Source organism: Maniola jurtina, chromosome 9 (assembly GCF_905333055.1).
Source record: "Maniola jurtina chromosome 9, ilManJurt1.1, whole genome shotgun sequence".
NCBI lineage: Eukaryota > Metazoa > Arthropoda > Insecta > Lepidoptera > Nymphalidae > Maniola > Maniola jurtina.
Window position 1 is genome coordinate 4,386,597 of NC_060037.1, and position 25,353 is coordinate 4,411,949.

At 37.8% G+C, this 25,353-nt stretch overlaps 1 protein-coding gene across 5 annotated transcripts in view; it reads left to right on the plus strand.

Annotated features, from left to right (window-relative positions):
* The window catches only part of LOC123868038 (supervillin-like), a 267,108-nt gene that overhangs the window by 237,990 nt on the left and 3,765 nt on the right, over positions 1-25,353 (plus strand). For all 5 annotated transcript variants that reach the window (XM_045910373.1, XM_045910375.1, XM_045910374.1 and 2 more), the window contains 10 exons: positions 11,031-11,141; positions 16,659-16,831; positions 18,705-18,883; positions 19,779-19,947; positions 20,273-20,424; positions 20,943-21,103; positions 21,717-21,829; positions 22,424-24,093; positions 24,569-24,667; positions 24,848-25,041. In XM_045910373.1, coding sequence (XP_045766329.1) covers positions 11,031-11,141; positions 16,659-16,831; positions 18,705-18,883; positions 19,779-19,947; positions 20,273-20,424; positions 20,943-21,103; positions 21,717-21,829; positions 22,424-24,093; positions 24,569-24,667; positions 24,848-25,041 — 3,021 coding nt within the window. The remainder of the gene's footprint in view (positions 1-11,030; positions 11,142-16,658; positions 16,832-18,704; positions 18,884-19,778; positions 19,948-20,272; positions 20,425-20,942; positions 21,104-21,716; positions 21,830-22,423; positions 24,094-24,568; positions 24,668-24,847; positions 25,042-25,353) is intronic.

Sequence of the window (25,353 nt, forward strand, 5' to 3'; positions counted from 1 at the left end):
CCAATTAAAGTGTTCTTATTTGCATTCGCATGCGCAATGCATTCTAATTGCAATACTTAAATGCTAAAGGTCCAGTGTTCGTTGCGAACATGTTGCGAGCCCTCGTTTGATAATAATAGAGTTGTTTCTTTCTTATTCGTATTTTATTTTTTTAATTCTGTGATGATGTGGTCTAAGATGGGACGCGTAATACCAAAAGGCTAATGCATCGATAGCTCAACTGTTGAGAAGCGGACTGAATTCCGAAAGGTCGGCGGTTCAAATCCCAAACCCCACTATTGTCGTACCCACTTCTGGCACAAGCTTTACGCTTAATTGGAGGGGAAAGGGGAGTATAAGTCATGATTAGCATGGCTAATATTCTTTTTTTTTAAATGGTCCAAACGATTGGCGGCATATCTTAAAGGAACTTATTTGAGAAAAATGTGGCTAATTCTGATGCACATAATCTTCAAACTAAACTGACGGGTAATCTAGTGCTATCCATTTCCGCAGAGAGTATTATGAAAGAGACAGCTATACTTTTAGGTAAACTTGTCATTTTAGTTTAGATACTGTAAACCTACTACCAACAGATTTAGCCACAATTTCAAATAATACCTAGTAACTTAGTACCTATATCAGAAATAATGTTATCAAAATCTTATAATAACAAGTGTAAATTAAAAATTTATAACACCCCCGACGATCCAAAGTATCTGAGTTTTCCAAAACATCATTTTCAAATAAATAATTATGTATTTAGGCAACGTCCATCTTGACAGCTTGACATTTGTCTATTGACTTAATATTATGAACCTAACGGTTATCTAACCTTCTTTTCTACAAGAAAACTAGAAAAGAGCTGATAACTCTTAAACGGCTGATCCAATTTTTTTAGATTATAGCTAAGAACACTCTCGATCAAGCCACCTTTCAAACAAAAAAAACTAAATTAAAATCGGTTCATTCGTTTAGGCGCTACGATGCCACAGACAGATACACAGATACACAGACACACAGATACACAGATACACACGTCAAACTTATAACACCCCTCTTTTTGGGTCGGGGGTTAAAAAGTTTGACTTCGCACAGGTAGTGTGTACATAAATATCCTGCTTAACTTTTGACATTAGGGTTGGCAAGTTAATGTTAATTTTTAAAAACATCTCGGTAAGATATTATGGAATTTAAAAGAATTGAAATAAAATGTAACCGACTGCTGGCCAACATAAGGATAAACAATAAAAATAACTAAGACCACATATGCTTAGCATACATAAACAAAACAAGGAAGTAGAGCGATCAGTTCATTGTGTGAATGCGTGTGGGTTGACGCGCCGCACGTGATATTTTGAGTTACTTATATGCAACGCTGGAATTTTAGGGAAAATTGTACAATCATTATCAAGTTTATTAAATTGAAAAGAAAACCCGAGGGTTAATTATATTTTTAGACTACCTACTACTAAACACTAAAAAAATATTTTTAGAATTTGTAAAACGAAACACATTATTACAAAACTCAAGGTAAAATGGTAAACTCCAATATCCCTACCAGGATAGCCTGCTTCCATCTCGGACTGAGTCATAACTTACCACCAGGTGAGATTGCAGTCAAGGGCTAATTTTTATCTAAATAAAAAAAATTATCTTAATATTTTTTGCCTTATTTTTGTCACTCATATCCGCCGTGGACTAGCCATTTCATATTATAACTTATGATTTCTAAAATACAAGACTTAAGTAGGTACAAGAGTTAGGCATGTGCGTAATTCTTGATATGTGCATGTGGTTGATGTACAAATCCAACACAATCACATAATGAGTAGATTAAGACAACCGCGGCCGGATTGCGGTAGAATGACAGCTACAATGTCACGATTGCAATCATCTCTTGTTTGGCTGATGGTCGCTCACTATTGGCTGCAATGCATTGTTACAACAAGAACACCATAAATTCAGCCAATCACGACGATTGCGATTGTAATAATGATTGATGCAGGTTTTTCGTAATCGACCAACTGATGTAAAAAGACTTCAAAACTCACATACCCGTACTACAAAAAAGTATACAAGTGTAACAAGAGACTAAATTCAACAAATAGTGAAACTTTTGACACTTTTTGCATGGAAAATCTGTTAGGTTTAAAAAAAAAGATTCCGACGAATTGAGAACCTCTTCCTTTTTTGAAGTCGATTAAAAATAAGCAAGCCGTCTACGCTTGTTTAATTTTTTGTGCTAAGACCGACAAGCCTTTCTGTAGTCGGGTAAAGAGAAACAACCCTAAGCTAAACACTCGGCGTTCAAGCAACTCGCGTCACGAGCGCGGACCACGAGCTAAACAGGTTCCGTCGAGTGCACGGCCTGCGCATTTTGCATTCGTTTTTTAATGTATTCAAGCCGCATTATTTTATTTATTTTCACGCTAAAGGCCTAGAGAGACACAACGCGTGAAGCCGCTGCGATATGCGATTTAAGCGTTTCTGAACACGCCCCTTAAAAATTAAATACAAGAAACTGTACGAAGGCTGTTATATTGTGGATTGTGGGTAGGAGCCGCGTACCTGTCGTCATTGTGAAAGAAGAGTACATACTTTCATGCTCGTGCCACATTAAGGTTAACGTCAATGCCCAACAATGCCATAATTATCGCGATAATCAACGCGTTAAACTGAGTGGCCACACTTGAACTGTTAACATCTAATGAATTGAATTGTGGTAAAATCATCTAACGCTAATTCCGTTGTACGTTGTTCGTGGGTACATCTAGGTTTAACGGGAAACGCCGTTGAACATCGCGTTGTTGACCGTTAATGTGGCCGGGGCATAAATGCGTCATTCTGCCGTATTTCTAACGTTACCTACCGTGGGGGTTTTCTGTCCAGGCTTATTAACCCCCGACCCAAAAAAAAGGGTGTTATAAGTTTGACGTGTGTATCTGTCTGTGGCATCGTAGCTCCTAAACTAATGAACCGATTTTAATTTTGTTTTTTTTTTTGTTTGAAAGGTGGCTTGATCGAGAGTGTTTTTAGCTATAATCCAAGAAAATCGGTTCAGCCGTTTGAAAGTTATCAGCTCTTTACTAGTAACTGTAACCTTCACTTGTCGGGGGTGTTATAAATTTTTAATTTACACTTGTTAAAGCTCTATTGACATATTATGATATAACTGCAGTGTTAGAGATGTGTTTCACCAGGCAGGGGCGCAAAAATGTCGTTTGGCATATTTATATGACTTCGTTCACGTCCTTACAAGGGCTTCAGTTCCCACGGCAAAAAAGTGTACCTGATTATAAATACTGTGTCACTGGCAATATGTTAAACTACTCGGTTGTGCGAGGCATAGTGGAAACTGTGAATTCCGTCAATTCTCGGCTTCTTGAACCCTTCAGTTCCACTTAAATGTCGAATATTGACCGAATAGGTGTACTTATGTGTGGATACCCTAAGATTTCATAGTAGAGTAGGTAAGCAGCTCAACGCTCTAGTAATACAAATAGTTTTTGCTGTTTCGTTGCCTTATTTTTAAGGACAGGTATTTGAATGGTCACTATTTTGCCGACACTATAAGGGATCTACAATATTAGTTTCCAATCCAGTTCATCAGTTTAAATACGTCCACTTCTGGATAATTATATGGCTTTTGTGAACACATCACCAAACACGATCATCCGCCTACCTCGTCCACCCGCTTCCCGCCACCTTTTTCAAGTCATCTAATCCTGCTGACTGGAGATCACGATAGTTATGTTTTCAAAAGAAGCAAACGGCCCATTTCGCTAAACATCCGTTTCCAATTTCAAATACATATTGTGGAAAGTAACGCTGAGTCTCTATGAAAAGGACTCCGGATGGGTTCGAAACTAGTCGGGCTTACTATCGACTGAATACGTGAGTATAGCCGTAACAATCTATACTTATAATGGAAATCACTCACGATAGTTTAAACACTAAAAAAGAAAAGATGAATCATTTTTTTAAATTGTATCTTTTTAGCGTTCCGTGCCAAAAAAGGAAAACGGAACCCTTATAGGATCACTTTGTTGTCCGTCCGTCCGCCCGTCCGCCCGTCCGTCCGTCTGTATGCCTGTCTGTCTATCCGAGTACGAAACCCTCGGCGCGCGGGTCTGACTCGCACTTGGCCGGTTTTTTTTAACTATGTAAAAATTAATGCAGAGTCTATTATATGGGACTATTCGAGAAGAAGATTCTGGTTAAGAAGGAAGATATGGTTTTAATTAGACTGCCATAACCCTCTCAAATTAGCTCGCTTCATCCTTCAATTACCCCCAAGTCATCACAGAGTTGTCATCGAATAAAAAATCCAGATACAGAATTTACCACAAAAAAAAGATTAGATATACTGCAGATAGGAAGAACCGTTTTGAATAATTGCTATGCTTAGTTGTTATTTATGTATCATTCTTCATCCCACATGAATATTTTAATGTAGCATCATGCATACTCACTGTTCACTAAATATAATTTATTAAGATGTATTATTTGAGTTGATCTCATTAGGGAAAGAAACTGAGCCAACATTGAGAATATACGACAGTTCTTGTACTGTGTAACTTGTGATTAATACAATACAAAAATTGCCGTGTTAGTGTTAGAATGTACTGGAAACTAAAAGTTAAATAAGTAAATTCTTACAGAAAAAAAGGATCTTTTTTTATTTCACCTGTTTGGGCATTCTATACGTGCTGTAATCTTATCTTACTTATACTTCGATACCTTTAATTAGGTACCTAATATTTAGGAAGCGCTTGGTTAGTCACTGGTTATGGTCGTTAACTGTACCCAAAGCCGGTAATATTACAATATTTTATATACTAGCCAAAATATTCTGCTTTTTTAAACAGTAATGCTTCGGTATACTGCGATTTGGCAAGCTTTATACGTGCTGAAGCTTTTATCTAATACTTGAGAGGACGCTTCATCGAAGCGATAGCTCGTGAGTGGGTGGAGCCTAAAATAGTGCTTTTGCTTTTTTGTCAAAAACGGCTAAGTGAAAATTGCACATCGACGTTTATAATTACGTCTATTTTTGGCAAAATAAAACATTTTTTTTACACAAACTAAAGACATTTGAAATTATTATCAAGTGTGACATGAAGTTGTTAATTTTAAATTTTCTAGTTTCTTATATAGTTACGCACGACGTTGCCTCAAAAGCCCTGAAATAGAGATTTTCCAAGGATCATAAGTTTTATAATAAATACAATTTTACTAATTATTTTAGGGCATAGATAGGTAATGGAGAAATAAATCGATATATGGCTTACTTATAGATCTAGAACAACAAAGAATACAATAATAGGCGAAGCGTTTAATTCAAATAACTTTTTGTCTGTTTAAAATATGTATTTTTCACAACTACTTAACAGTAATCATCAGGCTAATTTATAGTTCACTCAAAAAAAAAAAAATCTGGAATGGATCTAGGTATAGGAAGAAACTAGATCGACAAAACCGTTATTTTAGACCAACCAGGGGTAACGAACCATTTTGTAAAACATTCTGTAATTTAAAAATATCAGTTTCTATTACCAAACTGTCAACAGGGGAAACATTTGTGTCAAAAAAGAAATTACTTACGCCCACGACAAAGTTAAAATGTTTTTCTCCAAAGTTCGCCGCCCGTAATGATATATTTTGCTCTTTTAATTTTAGATGTTCTCGTAACTTCTATATGATAAATATTGTAGCTTATTTCGTAGTATATAAACAGAAATATTTTTGAGTTTTCCGGCTGGAAGTACCAAAAAACGAAATTAAACAACTGATGACACGTTTCGACACAGCTTTCAAAATGTTAGATTGCCTAGTTATCTAATGAGGAAGCTTTGAATCTGATGATTAATAGGCCTGGATTACCTTCACGCGGATTGCCGGTCGCGCGTCTTATTCGTACTGCAACGTGTTAAAATGTAACCTAAATGTTTATACGACTGATTATTACTGACAGATGTACCGGACTGGGTTGGACTGGACCGGGCCTAAACCGGAATTTTCACTGAAAAATGTGTAGGAACTTCACTTAAGTCAGATGTTCCTTGATGCCTGATTTTTTTCTATTTTTTTGTTAATAATTATTTTCCACATAATGCATACCAACAGTGCTTCAGCACTGTCACAGATGCTCTACATAATAATATTATATTTGGCGTGGAGGTGAAACTAATTATAAATTTTGGCCAACGAGTAAGATTCTACTGTAAACAATTTCACGCGAAAAAAAAATTATAGCAGCTAAGAATAGCTTTTTATTATAAACTGAATATTAACAACTTGATTTCACTGCGCGGAAATCCGCTGTGTGATAAAATAATCAAATTTTATATAACCGTCTTTAATTTTATACCTAGGTATGTATATATCTCTTAGTATATAGATTTCTGAAAACCTTTATTAGATCTTTGCCATATGGACCAACCTAACGGCATGCTCTATCCAATTAAAAAAGTATTTTGTCGAAATCGTTTATGATTTGACGGAGCTTTGATATACTCGTACCTTCATCGCCTAAAAACTATCCGTTGGATTGAGAACCTCCTCCCGTTTTCATGTCGGATAAAACTATTTAGATATTTGTGAAAAGTTAGATTAGATCTTTTAGAACATATTGCCTAAGCACAGAAAGTTTGATACAAAACGCCAATTCTATACCAGAAAATGTTATACAGGTTGTTTGATCAGCTTAAACAAGCGTGGGTTTGATTTGAATACTAGAATAGAAGAATTAACATAACATCTATTTTATGTACCTACCTACTATATTTAAAAGCAATAACGTTAGGAATGCTAATCAATTTGTTAAGGATGTTCAAATAAGATTTTCTATAAATATCTTCTGCTTAGTAGTACTATTGCAGTTACTTCAAGTAAAAACCGATAAATAGTCCTCAGTTCGAAACTCTATTTAAAAAAATATTACAAGTTAGCCGTTGGCTGCTATCTCATCTAGGTTGCAGTGATGAAGCCGTCTCAGATGAAGCAAGCTAAAAAAATAGAAGCTGATGCCTAGAATCTAGATGATGACTCAGTTCGCGATGATTTAGGATTTTAAAATTCCCATGGGAACTCTTGGTTTTCCGGAATAAAAGTAGCCTAGGTCACTGTTCAGGGCTTTGACTATACCCATCTAAAAAAATCACGTCGATCCGTTGCTCCATTGCGACGTGATTGAAGGACAAACCAATAAGCCAACAAACCAATAAACAAACACACTTTCGTATTTATAATACTGGCAGTGATAATATAATGGGTAGTGATAGTGCTCACTACTGGACTAGGGAGGTCGTTGAAACCGTGTGTGGTATTCGTAATGCGTACAAGACCCTTTCGGCGCAGACTGGTCGGCACCAAGTCAAAATTCAAAGCCAAGCCAGTTGTTTTGACGGTATCGTCGGACGTGCGCGCGCGCACACGAACCTCGTACTCGGAATATCAATCCAAAATTTCGCTTTCACATCGCAAATCTAAATTGAAAAGTGCCAAGCTATCTAATATTTTGTATGAATTTCGTATCCGGTGAAATTCATCGTGTTATTTTTAACGGTTTACCACTAATTTTACATTTAATTATCTACTTGTGAAGCTCGGTTTATAATAATACGTGTGCTTCTTCATACCTATAATTTCGATGGGATGATTCATTTACAAGTGTTTTGTATGTTATACTCTTCAATTATAATTGATTTTAATCGCTTTAATAAGTTTTTTCGAATTAAGGCAGGCTGTGGTCGTTACTTTCTTACGATTCATTATCGTTTCTTATCTTTGTGTTATCTTGTCAAGTCCTTTATAATCGTGTTATCTAAGCATCATGTTTATTTATGGAAATTACTCTTAAACACATCTTTTGCTTTTTTTGGGCAACCATTTATTCTCTCAATATTTTCAATAACCACAGCTATTAATCGATGTTTGACTATCTAATGATACTGTAACCACTTTTATTTGCAGTCTCTACATTTTAAATCTTTACTAATTCTTGATATGCTTGGAAACCATAAATCAATTTAAACTGCCTGTCGGTAATTTTTTTATCGATCTTTGATTGATCATAAAGCTTTATCACTTTGCCATTGAATGCAATTATTCTTACTGCTAAGGTACTTGCTTACTATAGACTCTACAGTTAGTTTCCAGGTTTTCTGAGTTTTTTTAACCCAATACTTTGTGGTTATTTTTTTGATTTCCACCTTTTGCTACTCTAATATAAGATGTTACCAACTGAAAAAAAAAAATAACGAAAATTATAGACCATAGTTTTCCTGTTATTTTTAATGATATAAAAAGATTTGTTATCAACGAATCAGAGCGTCTCTAGAATAAACTTTTGTTGAAGCTTAATTACCTTAGTGTATTTTTTACAACACCGTTTTAGGTTTGGACGAGTTTACCTATTAGGAGTTGCGGTCGTCACTTACATTTTATTATGCCGAAAATAGAGCTTGTACTCTGCTTGCCAGGCTACATCATTATTTTTATTAACTCTATTATCAACTTGTCGACCATCCGTTCAACTAAACTAAATTTTTTATTTGGGTTAAATATTGTACATTTCAACTTTATAAACCTGAATGCATCATTTGTTATCGTAAAGGTCAAATGTCCTGCTGCACTCGATTTATCTGTAATTACTATCATATTTTCCATTGCAACAAACCTTCTTTGTTTGTAAAAGAAACAAGAAATAACCGTACAAATTAAATCTCCTTCATGAATTATTTATTAATCAGCGGTCAGCAAATTGTATAGTAGAAGAATGTAATTATTATAAGAGCCTATTAAAGGTTTTGAACGTAACAAAAAAGGTCAATAGTCGATCGCTGGGTGCGGTACGTTTTCTCCAGTCAAGGTTACACAGACCATATGTACTGGTTTAGCACACCTTCAATATTTACAATTCTCGCATCATGTGTGGTGCGTCATTCATTACAGCTACTGTCGATAGTGTTTACCAACGTTCTAGGATCTGCGCCTGAGTCACAGTTGTCATTGCCAGATAGTGGCAACTGGCCGATCAGTCTGTGTTTGTCAACCTCTCGTTGCGCGCGCTTTTCGTGCCACTTGATTGCACCTTTCGTCAACTTTTAATTGCCTTTTTTTAAACAGATGGTCGTACTTGTTAACATCAATTGTGCATCGTTAATGTTTTATTCATGACCACTTACAACGTAATGGATATAAACAATCTGTGATATTTGTGTGCAAAAACAATTTATTGCTTTATTTCAAATGGAGCGAATCGACATACTTGTGGTATCAATAAACATAATATTAATCTAGTCAGTTCTGTGATTGGACTTAAGCAAAATGTTTTACGGAGTAATCATTGCGTTCGGCGCGCTTTTGTACCTTGTATGGAAGTATTTGTTTTCAAAGGGCTTCCAGTCCAATGTGATACCGTGTACGTCTGTACGTGAAGAAAGAGAAAAAGTAATTGAAAACGATGACTTTATCTCCAGTGCCAAGGTGTCGTCATTGGAGACTCTGGCCAATTTAGATCAAAGCGAGACAGATAATATTTGTCATCAAATTGAAAATGTAAATCTGCGGCGTAGATCTAAAGGTGAAAAGATTTTAAAGCCCCAAAACGTAGCGAGCCAAGATGAAAGCTTTTTAGATTCTACCGAATTTACAAACAAAGAAATATCAAGAGGGGAAGCTTTTTCTAAAGCTTTAGAAAAATTCATTGCAAAAGAAAGCACACAGAAATCATATGTGCCGTTAGTTGAAGAAGAAAAACTAATAACACCTAGTTTACTATTAAAACAACAGAATGAAAAGAAAAATCATGAAAAGCTAATAAAAAGGATAAGCCCGCCTAAAGAGCGTTTTGCGGAATTCTTAGAGAAAACTGTTTTGAACGATGACAAATTGCAATCTATCATACACAATCTGTCTCTAAATGATTGCACAGTAGAACCTCTGAAAGCAACCGAGGAATTGCCTAATTTGAGTAGAAGTAGGGAAGAAAGTCCTTTCTCAGAAAAAGCGGAAGAGCTACAAAAATCGATAGATCAAATTGCTGATCGCGTAAAACGTTTAAATGAAATTAATAGTGCTACTGACCTTGCGCCAGAAAATAACGAGGAAGATGTAGAAGAGAAGGAAAGTAAATCGCTATTGCTTAGGCGTCTTGAAAAACAAAGCGGTTTACCTAGGGGTCTGAACTTTGGATCTGTTATAGGAGAGTTAAAGTTGAAGACCAAAAACGCTAGCAATGGTGGACTTAAACCTGTATTCAAGAAGTTCGATACCGACACAGTGGATTGCCAGGCACGTTTTATTTATATAATAAATCCATCAACAAAGTTTCAAAGCTATATCTCTTTTCTTCATCATAACTTATACAATATTCATGCTGTGAATGTGAATTAATTGTTATTCACATAGATGTACGTAACAACACTAACAACAAAGCTTTTTTTACCGCGTTAGATAGGAATGATTAAAATCTTTCACACTTGCAACATGATATCTTGTAATGTGACTTGACACTTATCACGATTATAGTTATGAAACACAAAACAGAAGTTGAGAACACTTATGTCACTTATTTTCTATATTTACGAGTGGTTTTGAATCACGAATGTTTTAACGACATGACATTATTAAAAAGCTTAGAAACTTCTTGTAAATTGGTAGGTACTTATGCAAGTACCTTCAGCTATCATTTAGTTTTCGATGTAACAGAGAAATGAATATTAACTTCACCGAGGCAAAATATTTGTGTATACAGTAACTTTTAGGTAAACCAAAAACGGGATTCAGCCATTCATAACTCATATCTATGAAAGTTATTTGGACCAATGTCCAATACTTTTTTGCAAATCTTATTGTCATTTTTTTATTAAAATGAACAATTTTGAAATTATGAATGTATATTTCTCATTCTAATATCATAAAACAATGTTTTTGACTATCGTGATCACCATTATGAACAACTCATTTCTGGATTAAAAATCTATTGTTTGAATTGTTTTCTTGCAATTTGCTGGTTGGTGTTATAATGAGAGCTTTTGTTACAGGAATCATTGAATGCAGCTGTCGATGATAAGAAGAAGGTGCTCATTGATGACAGTGAATTAGGGTCTAACATTCTTGCCGATCGAAGAACCAAACTAGAAACAGCTGCACAGGTGGGTTATGATTTTAATATATTTAATATTTATTTTGTAGTAAAAATAAATAATGGCCGCGGCTCCATCGTCGTGGATTTTGGATTTCAAAAATCCATTGAAAACTCGCTAGGATCGCCGATTCGCCTATGTAAGTCTCCGGGATGCAAGCTATCTCTTTACCAAACCTAAAAATCGGTTCAACGGATGAGATTTTAAAGAATCCCGTGGGTTCTCTTTGATTTTCTGGGGTAAAAAGTCCTGTAACCGTCACCGTTATACAAGCTAACTAAGTACCAAATGTCAAAATCGATTAAACAAGTGGATCATGAAGAGCTAGCAAATACATAGACAGACACACTTTTGCATTAATAATGTTAGTATGAATTAGTAGCGTGTTAAATATCAATAGATTGAGTAAGGTATTAAAATTAGTAAAATAAGCTATCTACCCAACTGCTGAGTGAAATTTCCCAAATATGTTAAAAAAGAAGAATATTTCGGAAATTCAGACGCCATCAAATGACTCGCAGGGACTGCCATGGTCCCTGACATGACTGACATCCCTGACATGGTCAAACACAAGCGGTCCTAGACCACGAAGTGTGCAAAGAACCACCACCCCGATCGCCATCTCGACCTGTCGCGTACTAAATGTCCAGCTCTGGATCTCTGAGACGATTACGATTTTCATTTTTTTTCGATCAAAGAACCAGAAACATATTCTATTGTTTCAACGCTTAGCTTTGTTCAATGCTTTGTTTAGCGAAGGAATGTCGTCCCAGCGACATTCTTTTCAATTAGAGATGGTCTTTGAAATATCCCAAAATTTCAAAACAAACTGGTTTGGTTTGAGATGTCTTTCTTCCGCTACAAACTGAAGATTGGATTTAAACATATTGATTTGACAGTTGATTGGAGTGTGACCAATTATAACGTCCGAAAACGGGATTATATACCTAAAGAAAATTTATCGCTGTCATTTAACAGAATATTGCAATCGGAGTGCGATAGAGCAACGCTGGTGATTCGTAACATAACTAGCAATAAAATGTCTAGACAGGTACACGGAAAGGCGAAGAGTTAAGAAAGTTTTACAGCACTCAGACCAACAATATAACCAATTCAACTAGCAATATCCGAAATCTTCATATTTTATTGATTTGATATGAAAGAATACTATGTGTTAAATCGTTTATACTAACGAAACAGTGTGCTAATGTTCGTATTTTAATATATCACGGAACGGGCAAGTGACTTCAATTTGCATGTTTTGAGCAGTAAGAAAGCGGTCAAACAGTCACGCTCCAAAACCTCTAACACTGTACCATACTTTGTAATGCAACGCTGGTGTCCAGATGAACGCGATTAGACTGAGGCCACACTGAGGCCAAACGATGATTTTCCGGTGCGTTGCGGCGCCGCACCGGCACGGTAATATTATCTATACAGTATTTTAACTCGGCCGTTTCTTTGAAATAAATACCTACAGCTGCGCGGTACGTAAACATGCGATAGGGCTGCCTGCCGCCAGCATTTTAATTTTTGCCTACTTTGTGTTTCCATCTAGTTTTGTGATTGTAAATATACTTTTTTATATAAACAAATAAAATACTTTGTGAATTGAATAGGAAATGTTCAGTAAAAATGCGTGTTGTTTTTTGATTGGTAGATTTAATTAAAAAACTATGTTTATGATTGAATAACAAATCGGTCTTATACATTTGAGACCGAAAAATATTTGCGCCTCGACTGAGACGTAGGAAATTAAACGAACGTTAGGAATTATTAAATTTTAAAGTTTAAAAAATCCGCATTCTAGTATAAAGCTTTTAATCAAAAATTGTTTTGGGTGACATGAACAAGATGGAGAAAATGGAATATCTTTTCTTTGGTTATAGATACCTGCAGTTACTTTACAATTTATATATTTGGTTTTAAATGAAGTTCGGAATATTTTCTCCATTTTTTTGCATATATTTCATAAAATAATCGCTAGGTACAATCAAAAAAGTTTGCGAATTAATCTTATTGTAGTCCCGGTACCTTAAATACCGACATTCTGAGCTGAAATTGTGGCTTCTTTGATCGGGTTTCACATACAACGAAAAAATCGCGTGGTTATTGTTAGAAAAACAAAACACCGCCCGTTCGTCACTGCGGCACAGTCGCGACTGTCTGCGTGTCGAGCGCCTGCCGACATCGAGGTGCGTAGGTATAGCTTGCATTTCGCCCGTTTGTATGAAGTTGGAATACTGTATACATACCATTACCGTGGCACCGGCTTTGTGGATTTGAGTATTGCATGCCACGCGGACACTGCATTGAGTATTGGGAGCACACGGGATCCGGCAAAAAGTATGGTGTTGCAACGCACCACCTCTCCCCGCCTCGTCTCTCTGGTCCCAAGTCCGTTGCGCGTGCGGTGCGGCGCCGCACGACGTCGCAACGCATCGTGTAGCATGCTACAGCGATTTCTATGTAGGATAACGCAGCGGCACCGCCAACGCAACGCATCGTGTGGCTTCACTCTTACAGCTCAAAATGATCTCCAGACACAGACCATTTGACGAGATGCTATCAGTACTGTTTAGCGATACATTACGCTAATGGTCTAGTTCACACGCACCGTGCCTTTTACCATTCGGATCTAAATTGCGCAAGCATTAACATTTCTGTATGATGAACACGATCGCTGTATGTATTTACATGTATCGTGTACGCTCAATCAACGCTTTGTTTTCAAATAAAACAAGTAGGTAAACATTAAAACCAATAATAATAATCAAATTAAGTAAACCATAATAAAAATTGGTTCTTCATTGTCAAAATCATTGACAAAGTACGTAATGTCTACCCACAATATCAAATTCATAAATAGGCAGATCCTTAGTCCTTGCAGTTTAGGTGTTGTTATAAGAAGTTCTAAATGGATATTCATATGCGAAATTTAAATCATAATAAAATCGGTTCAGTGGAGTTCATTGAAGGAAGGAAGTGAAGGACTTTCTTTCATAATATGTGAAAGAATTATAGGTATGAAAATGAAGCCAAATAAAACTGTCCGAATGCGCCGACATTGTATCTTTATCTATTGGGATTTATATTTTTATCGTACCTAATTTGACTGTAATAACACGTATTATCAGTAATTTAATCAGTACACATTGCGAAATGCACATTTTTAATGAACACACTATTCACAATTTTCTCGATTACGGAGACTTGCGAAGGTTAAACTATGTACAATATAAACAGATTCAAGGTGAACCCGTATCTAACTGTAAGGTAACTAATAGGTGCCGGGTAACTTCTCAACAACTATCAAAATTTCTCACGTCACGAACTTTTCTGCGGGTGAGGGGATACCATTGAATAGTGATACTTCTAATTTCTTGAACTAATTTAAAAAAAGTAGAGGTTCAATATTTCAAAATTTCAATTCTGTTTTGGTCAACTTTTAACTCATTTAATTTATGGTCGTTAAGACTTTACCACTGTCTCGGAAAGTAGACCCTGCAAAAAACTCTGCAAAATTATTCTTTTCAAAAGGCAAAATTGAAATGTTATGTGCATCGCTGGTCTAAGATTTCAGCTGAAGTGTAGAAACCAAGCAATAAATAGTTCACATATATTTAGTTTTACTATACTGAGCTTAATGCCTTTATGCCACTTTGTTACTTGAAATAAACTTTAGTTAAAATTTTGCAATATGTCATAATGTATATCAATGTAACAAATTATTATTATTATACTATCAAGTCCTCAATTCTATAGTTAGTCCTCAGTTCGTAGTATATCGTTCTTAACTGTCTATCAGAACCGATTTCGACAACTACAATCTTTTCATCAAAGAAGGTTCGGTCACATTTCTCTAAGAATCTCCTCATAACACTGGATTATTCGTGATCAGCAGTATAACAAGAGATAAATCTAGATTGTAACAGTTTAGGAATCGACATCATTATTATAATTAAGTTAATACCTAGGCAGATATTAGGTATTCTCGAAGACTTCCGATGAGAGATTGATATGACGTTTACTTTGTTGAAGTAAATGTTAAAAGGGAAAAATCAAGACGTTTCCATCCGCGTCCATGTTTGTTTAAAACTGTTTACTTTATTGCGCAGCGAATATTTGCAATATTAAATTGTGCTAATAAATGTATCCTTAACGTCGAAACGCAAAGGATTTGTGGAAATATCAAGGTGACGCTTTTGCTTTGTATTGTTTTGTTGGTAATTGGGCTCGACCTATATTGCCAATAACGTTGTTTCCGTCTTTCGAAATCCTACAATGAACTCGATCAAAACTCAAGTCTACACTCTACTGACTCTACGTTGATAAAGTTGCTCTCACTTTAAAAATCGTGATTAGTAAATTACTTAATCGTGATTCTTTGAAATCTTTTATGACAACTTATTACAACTCTCTCATGTTAAACGAATATTAAAAACACACTAATATTATAAAGGCGAAAGTTTATGTGTATGTGTGTGTCTGTGTATGTTTGTTACTCCTTCACGCAAAAACTACTCGACGAATTGGGCTGATATTTAGAAAGGAGATAGATTATTCCCTGGAGTAGCACAGGCTAAAATCAAAGAGTTCCCACGGGATTTAAAAAAAAAAAACCTACATCCACGTGAACGAAGTCACGGGCATCAGCTAGTGAATAATAAAATTCCTTTGCCAATAAGCGCACGAAAGTATTTTTAAACAGCAGCCCGCCCCGACTTCGCACGGGTGTGATTTAAAATTGTAACTTTATCTTAAAATAACATAGTTCAAGTCCACGGCTTACAGATTTTGCAAATTCAGTATTTTTAATAGTCAGTCTAAGTTTTATCAGGAACTACTGCGGACCTATAGAATTCTGTATAGAACAGCTGCTTCTGCTAGCTATTTCTTGTATTTCGTCGAAATTGGTTTAACGAGTGGGCCGTGAGAAGCCAGCAGACATATATAAACTTTTGCCTGTATTATATTAAGTTTGCATGTTTATACGAGTAAAAACATAGCTTACATTAAAAAGATTTTTCAAATCAGTTGCAGAACTCTAAAAGGTGCCAGTGTTGCCATAGGCATTTTAACACGACATGAGTAACACTGAGCTTTGCCATAATGAGTCAGTGACCGCATACTGATATAATGCAATACTCGGAATTTGCTAACCGCATTCTAATTGTAAACTTTAATGAGCTTTACGTGCCAAATAAGAAATTTTCGAGTGCGAAGTAGGAATTCTTAAGCCCGACTCGGAAGTAGATATAAAAAGTTTTAAAATTTTCACTAAATCTGAACACGGGTCTCAATCTCAGAATGAGAGGGGTTTAGTTATAGTCCATGATACTGACCAAGTGCAGATTGGTAGACTTCCACCTTTGAGAAGATTGTAATGTTCTCAAAGGTGTTTCCTCACAATGTTTTCCTTCCGACAGTCCGAAAAACTCGTTACTGTTTCACGCTACGCCGAATTTCAGAATCCGAAATTTAACGTGAAGTACTTGTATGACACTAAAAAACGTTTTTTTACAGGGATGGCGAAAACGTGTGCCACAGAACGACGCGTCGCTGTTCACGGTAGCGGGGCGCCTGGAACGCGACAAAGTTACGACCGCGACACCTCCGATCACGCCGCCGCCCGCCACCACCCCGCCGGCGTCCTCGCCCGTCGTCACGCCGGCTGTACCACCGCCGAACAGATTCAGGTATTGCACCTACTATTGAGAAACTTTCCGCGCCCGAGAAATTATAGTGTCGACCAATTGACGCACCGCTCTACTATAGAATAGCGAGAATTCGTGAACGTTGGCATCCTTAGGCCGTCGCCACATTAGGCGAACAGAGAGCGGCTAACTGTTTGCTTACAGTTTGTTTGTCATGCCTAAGAATTTGGGAAGTGGGGGAGGGTTTGAATTGGGATGATGCCTATGTCAAAAATAAATTATTTCTTCGTCATTATAAAATAGGGGGTCTTCCAAAATTCATGAAATTCACGTCCACAGCTAGTTTTAAGTTTGCCAACCACTTTAAGTTATTATCGATTTAATTAATAGAGTACGTCCAGTGTTTATGACGTTACATACTAAGCGAGCGTTTTGACGTTTGATAAAAAAAATTGCTAATAGTAACTAAGTACTAGTAGGCGCCGTCCCTATTCTCAAAACCCCTACGGCCATGGCTTTATGGTCAAAGAGAACGTGCATTACCTTGGATGCAGGACAATGAACTTTAAAATTTTGATTTAATCCAGGAAAAGTTAAACAAATTAATAAAATAAAATATCGATACAATTTCTCACGGTATTAAAGGCAATTTTTATATCGGCGTTATCCTTCATTGCGTAGCAGTTGATAAATTGAATTACACTTCAAGGCGATTTGGTCTCAAAGCGGCGCAGTACATCCGTCGACAATGCGTGCATACATAGACTAAAGGAAAAAGATGCACGCGGCCCTTCTTGCGTCTGATTCCAGTCTGGTAGGGATAAAATTGTAATGTATACTGATTTGAACAGATTTGATATGAGACTGTTTGTAAATTACTACCATTGTCGCAATTAAAATGACATAAGCCTGCATTGTCGTATTAGTTTACAAATTGCGAAAATCCCAAATTAAATTTGAATTTCGTGGGCAGTCCCGTCTCATGCCCCTTAACTGTCTGCTGCCTGATCTTATTTGCTGGCTGATTTGATTACTATTATATTTGGTACCTATTATACAGCGACACAACTTAGATTGGGATAAAGAGGTTGTTAAAAAGATTTTGGCTTCCCCGAAACGAAAATACGAGTAGTATTTTCGGCCCATTTTGTGTCTATCTTTTTTCATTAATCTATGGCGACCACACGCAGTTTTGTATCAAGCATTTAGCTTATATAACCAAATAAAGAGAATAACGTGTTGTGCTGCATTCGCTCTGTATGACTTAAAGCACCATATAAGGCTTTGGACCTTCGATGGAAGTATTGAGTCGCAAATCGAACTTGTTGAATTAGGGAAAATATTTTCACTTCATTACTTCACTTAAAGTTGTTTTTATGTGAAGGTTTTTTTTAAGTGAAGCTCCCTTACTTTAATAAGGACGTAAACGACAAGAGTAAAACCAACGTGGCACGTCATTGGTTGGGCAGCGCGCATTGTTGTCCATAATAATATATTATGAGTGAGCGACACAGAATTCAGAGTAGTACAGCTTCTGATTGGTGTACGTAATTTCATGGTTTTTTTTGAGTATTACAATAAGTACTAGTTGATGCTCGCGACTTCGTCCGCGTGGAATTAAATTATGTATGTATGTATGTGTATACTTTAGTGCACCACAAGACAGAAATGACAGGTACTAAAACTTAAAATGTAGGTAACTTAAATTATCTAAAATCCTGTGTGACCTCTTTGATTTCGAGATAAAAAGTAGCCTATATCACTCTCCAGGGCTTCAACTATACTATGTAAAAGATCAAGCCAATCCGTTGCTCCGGTGCAGCGTGATTGAAGGACAAACCAATAAACCATCAAACAAACACGTCTTTCGCATTTATGATCGTAAAATTAATTGGAATTTTGTATTGTCCTACAGATCTCGCAAAGCTCCCACATCCCCTACCAACGGTTTTGCATCGGGACCACTACGATCAGCATCATGTGCGGTCATGAGTGCAGTTGTCGACAACAAGCCCAAAGAAGCGCCCAAGATCGACCGCGAGTCATTCAAACGGAGCCATTCTGTGAGCGAGAGCATCAGTCGAGTCGACGAGAGTAAGTGATAAACAAAAGCTACTAGCCCTCTATTATCGCGATTATGTACCAAGAGACTGTATACTTACAAGTGTAAATTAAAAATTTATAACACCCCCGACAAGTGAACAGTAACTACAAAAGAGCTGATAACTTTCAAACGGCTGAACCAATTTTCTTGGATTATAGCTAAGAACACTCTCGATCAAGCCACCTTTCAAACAAAAAAAAACTAAATTAAAATCGGTTCATTAGTTTAGGAGCTACGATGCCACAGACAGATACACAGATACCTGTGTTTCTGTGCATCTACACACAGATACACACGTCAAACTTATAACACACCTCTTTTTGGGTTGGGGATTAAAAACATTAAGCTACATAAACTCAAACCAAGCCAAACTCGCAAAATTAAAGAAACATTATTAGTTAGTTAGTACATAAGTATAAACCTCTCGACACTCGATACCTGGTACACTTTAACACTTTTAAATATTACTCACCACTCTTCAAAAACATTAAATATTATGAATCTCATTCCACATGATTCACTGCTTATTTAAAACATTGTCTTGTAAAAGAATATTCTGACATGATTTTATGACTAAGCTTCCTTGATTCTATTACGCACAACTAACATTTACTTTTCCCGGTACTAATATAAGAAAATGTGTGACAACTTATACAGGAGATATTATTCGTAAACGCACTCTATATTCCTTCACTCTAACAGTCCTATGGAAATGTCTATCCTACGATAGGAGAGAGATCAGGTGTAGGAACAACGGATTTTCCTCTCTTTTGGCTGTCTTGAGACCTCAGGACCTCGTGATCTAACCGTGTGAACTAGCCATTAGAACAAAGAGTTAAAAAATACTAAGTTTTGCGTGAATAATATGTGACTTACTCCTTTCAGAGGAAGAAATATCACCAGGGGCGGAGAAATCTGGGTGTCACGTCAGAGTTCCGCGGGCGGACGACGAGACGTTCCAGGCTTTCTTCGCGCCCGCGCTGCAGCAGGAGATCATCCTGACAGCGGACGTGGAAGTCGATCTGGACGCCATCGACAGTGGTTCTAGACATTTGTAAGTATTGCATTTATGTTTATGACGTAAATATTATTTATTAATTTATTTATTTATAGACAAGTATGTACTTGGCTGCAGTCAGACCTGCTGCTTACCTCGAAGATGCTCTCTTTACTTAAAGGTATCCATATTAAAATTGGAGGGGAAAACTTAGTTTAGAAAAGACAGTGTCTTCTGGCACGACGATCCACCAAACCGAGCTGGTAGTGCTGTAATTCAGTAATGCAGTATTCCATGCACGATCGAACTTGAGCTTGGTACAAAGTAAAAAGCTGTTCCGGAATTCTCTCAAATGAGTAATAAGTAATATGATTGTTTTCAGACTAACAAGCGAATGGGCGCGGCGAGCCAAGCGCGAGAGGCGGCACGCTGCGTCGCGCAACCCGCTGCGAGCGCTGGCCGCGCGGACCGACTTGCGGGAGGAGTACCTCGCGCAGCCGCTCACCATCCGCGACCAGTTGATTAAGGAGAAAAGTGAGTTTGTTTAACCAAGAATTCCTATTTGTATGTGGTTCACATCCAATCAACGCTCAACACTCCTGATACGAACCGCTAAGATGTGGAATGCTCTACTGGCATCTGTATTTCCTGCCATGTATAACTTAAATACCTCCAAGTCAAGAGTGTTGTTGTTGTTGTGGTTGTTCCATCCAACACCAGTTCATGCTGAAAAGATATAGTCTCGACTTTTTTTTTGATCACCACAATATTGTTCTTTGGTTTTTATTACTGAAGCAGAAATCTAACTTTACCGTTAGAAATATAATGGCAGGTATAAATATAATGCTATCTTTTTCCGCTGCTTTCATTATGAAAGGTATAGCAATACATTTAGATCTACCTAGTTTGCGTATAACAGAATGAGCCAAATTGAGGAGTATATTTCAGTTTAGAGACTATGTAAGAGAATTAGCCACATTGAAGAAGTGTATTGCTAGTTTAAAGCCATTGGAAACAACAAAGGAAACTCAAAAGAAGATTATTGCTTACAGTAACAGCCAACTGTGGTCTAGCGGCGGAGGCGTTAGCGGCGCTCGCGAGTAAGGAGGACTTTTCCAACGTCGCCCTGCGGAGTGCGTCGGCTACCAACATCCCCAGCCAAGGCACTAAGCCACTCATGATGCTGCAGGTTAAGGGACGAAGACGAGTGCAGGTCAGTATTTAAAAAAAATTATATTAGCACAAGCTTTACACTTAATTGGAGGTGAAAAGGGAATATTAGTTATGACTAACATACTAATATTCCCCTTTTCTCTCCAACTAAGCGTAAAGCTTGAGCTAGGAGTATGTGTGTACGACAATAGTGCAACGGGTAAGAGTTTATTGATGTATGAGATTTGGACCTTCACCCAAAATATGCCGAACAAAAGGAATGAAAGAAGAAGGATTTAGATCAGGTCATGACTTTTTGCCATGCAGTGAGAGCAAGAGCCATGCAGTGAGTCTCACATTGAAAAATAAATTAATATAGGTAGTCTGGATCCAGCAAGACTGAGGCTAAGATCTATAGAACGCACTTTGACTTTGCTCAGACTTAAGACACTGTTAAAAAGAGACAAAGTTATACCGCTGCCATAAATCTGTCTCTTTTTAACTGAAACTTAAGTCTAAGCAAAGTCAATGTGCGCTCAACGTGTGCGCAAAGATTTCAACCTCAGCCCCCGCGCTCAGCCAAAATTAAGAATTTTAAAGTCCGGCCCGGTGTTTAATGATCTTTGTTCTATGATATCCCCGCGATTTTTAGGCAAAATTTTGATTGATTGCAGACTCGTCTGGTGGAGCCCGTGCACACGAGTGTGAACCGCGGCGACTGCTTCCTGCTGCTCACTTCCGATCAGCTCTTCCAGTACATTGGACTCTATGCCAATGTTATTGAAAGGTAACCAAAAAGATTACCTAAAGTAGAAAATATTATCTTACTAGCTGATACCCGCGACTTCGTTCCCGTGGATATAGGTTTTTAAAAATCCCGTGGGAACTCATTGATTTTCCGGGATAAAAAGTGACCTATGTGTTAATCCAGGGTACGATCTATCTCCATTCCAAATTTCAGCCAAATCTGTCCTGTAGTTTTTGCGTGAAAGAGTAAACAAACATACATATATACAAACTTTCGCGTTTATAATATTATAGCTGGATTAATTTGATAGATTATTGCTGTGAAATTATAGACGAATTAACATTATCGGAGTCGTTATATTTAATTGATGATCTTGGAGAGAAAATTTGCACTTATTATAAACTAAGAAACTTTTTGTACTCAATTATTTATAATAGATTTTAAAGAGTTATGTCCTGTGATGTAAAATATCATTAGCGGCAATTAAGTTTTTTAAGCCTAATTTTTTAAAATAACTTACCTAATAATGCGTAAATTTTAGACGGAGATTTCACTCTAATCTTAAACGTTTCATTAAATTGTATGAAAGAATTTCCTGTTATTAAAACTGACCTTTTTGTCTTGTTTATTTAGAAATCGGAGCACAGATATCGCACAACATATACTGAATACGAAGGATCTCGGTTGCAAAACCTCAAATGGACTAATTAAAATAGATGAACAAACCAAAAATTTCTCAAACAAACATTGGAACCAATTCTGGTCTCTACTCGGAGTTACCGAGGGAATAGAGGAGTACAAACCGGTGGAAACTGGCTGTGCTGACGAAGATGAAATCTTCGAGTCGTGCATCGTACAAACGAATATGTGCTACGAAGTGATAGACGATGAACTAGTGCCAATTAAAGAGTATTGGGGTCAACTACCAAAGATTGCCATGTTGCACCAATCCAAAGTCATCGTATTCGACTTCGGCTCAGAAATGTATATTTGGTATGGGAAAAACGTTCCCCTGGAAAGCCGAAGACGGGCTGCACAGCTAGCACAAGAACTCTTCGATGAAGGTTACAACTATGAAGAATGCCATATAAATCCTTTGAATGCTGCTGCGTATCAAGGCGCTAGAGAAGAATCAAATACAACCATCAAATCTGCCAAAACCAGACCAGAATGGGCAATACTGTCCAAAGTCACTCAACATATGGAAACTATTCTGTTCAAGGAGAAATTCCTGGATTGGCCGGATTACAGCCGCGTAATCAAGGTCAAACTGCAGGAGTACAAATCCAACAGTACCGAAATCAACCCTTGTGATGCTGAAGAAATGTGGTCCAACGAATACCAAGACCCTGATCTCATATTAGAAGGGTCTCATGTCGGTCGTGGAACACAATATTACGATAAAGAGTCGATGCGCCACTACGATATTAAGACCAAATCTGTTTGCAAGTGGGTTATACAAGAGTACGACTATCAGAAAGTCGACAACGAAGAGGAGATTGGAGAATTTTTCTCCAGTGACAGTTATATTATCAGATGGGAGTACCAAATTACGGTTACTGGTCGCGAACTAAACGGAAAACCGTCGAAACACAACTTGACCGGTAGAGACCGTTGTACGTATTTCTGCTGGCAGGGCAAAGACGCTTCCTCCAACGAAAAAGGTGCTGCAGCTTTACTTACTGTAGAATTAGATAGGGAAAAGGGACCTCAAGTGAGAGTAGCTCAGGGCAACGAACCGCCTGCGTTTTTGAATCTCTTCCAAGGAAAATTGGTGATTCACCAAGGCAAGAAAGGAACAGACAAAAGCCGATACCGATTATTCGTAACTCGGGGCAATCTTTCTAATGAAGCCTATATGCTACAAGTTTCGTGCTCAGTGCGGCAATTGCGAAGCCGCGGGTCGTTAATTCTAGTCGATACAGAAAAGTCGTGCGTATACGTTTGGCACGGATCGCGAAGTATGAAGCACACAAAGCAGATAGCTGTTGAACTCGCGAATAAGTTAGTAGCTCGAAAGAGTTACTTGTTCGGAAGCGAAGAAGTAAAGATCTCTGAAATGAAAGAAGGCGAGGAATCCAAGGAATTTCTGGACGGTTTGGGGGTGACCAACAAACAGTACTATAGTTCTGTCCTCAGCGGGACGAAGGATTGCGGAGGGGATACGACGGCTAGGCTGTTCCACTTCACGGACCTTGGGGGTCAATTCGAGGCCAATGAGGTGCTGTCGCCGCTCCGGCATGAGACTCTGGCGACACCCTTTCCTTTTGAACAAAAGGAGTTGTATTTGGCTTCGCAGCCAGGTACGTTTAAAAATATTTTTTTCTCTCCTTCAACCAAATTGACAAAATCTTTTCACTTTCTTTTTACATTAAGTCTGGATTCAAGTTTGACCTTCCCCGCACCAATTTTTATAGTCGTAGTATAAACCTATCTCTATCGGGATTTCTTGAATAGAGTGGTGGCAGAGCCTCACTCATTTCTCAATCTGGTTGCAAACAACGCCAGTTTGTAAAAGTGTCATTCTATTAAAAAACTGTGCAGTAAAATCAATTATAGTTTACAATTATATACACATTCGCGCAAAGGAGACATCGGCGCACGTTCTTCAGAAATCCTGGAGCTTCTCATTATACGATGAAGTTCTCCACTGAGAGATTTAAGTCTGAAATCGCATATTACTCAATCTCTATTGTGTCTTGATTTTTACCACCCAGTCACCAAAAACAAACGATGAACAAAGACGTTTTAACTGAATAGGGAATTGTGTTGTTTCAGCTCTGTTCATGCTAGATGACGGCGAGTGTGTGTGGGTGTGGCAGGGCTGGTGGCCGCGCGGGGAGGACGGGGAGCTGGAGCCCGCGGAGAGGAACACCGGTAAGAAAATAATTCTTGTGAACGACAGCAAATTATTTGCAACCGTTGTTACGGTTTATAGGAAGAACTTTCTACTCCCTGATTTAGCCATCTGGCACTCGCACTCGATTGCGAAATGTCTACGCGTCGTTTTTGCATCTTCAGGGTTACAAACTTATGTTATTATTTGTTTAATTTCAGGCGTAGGAGCGTTCGCGGGTCGATGGCAAGCGATGCGCGCGGCCGCCCTACGCACAGCTGACGCGTACTGGCGCGTGTCTCGGCCCACTCGGCCCGACGTGCGCGTCGTGGCCGCGGGGCTCGAGCCGCACTCCTTCACCGCGCTGTTCGACACGTGGGCCGAGCACGACGAGGCCGCTGAGGCTAACATCGCGGTGAGTGGCGCTCTGCGTTTATTGCACGCGGTGGTTGGTGACGCGTATGGCGCGCGTCGCGGCCCACTCGCCCCGACGTGCGCGTTGTGGCTGCAGTGTACTTACATAACTATGTCGAGGAGCTGAACCGCACTAAAAATATCGTTACGATATTGCACTAAAAGGGCTGATCCTAAAGGGATTCAAATTGTATATATTTATAAAATAAGACTGTATACCTTCTGGTGTTGGTGAAAATATTTTGGTTATTGCATAAAAATTCTTGATTGGACATCATCCAATCTGATATCGATTTCACATTTTACTTTGAAA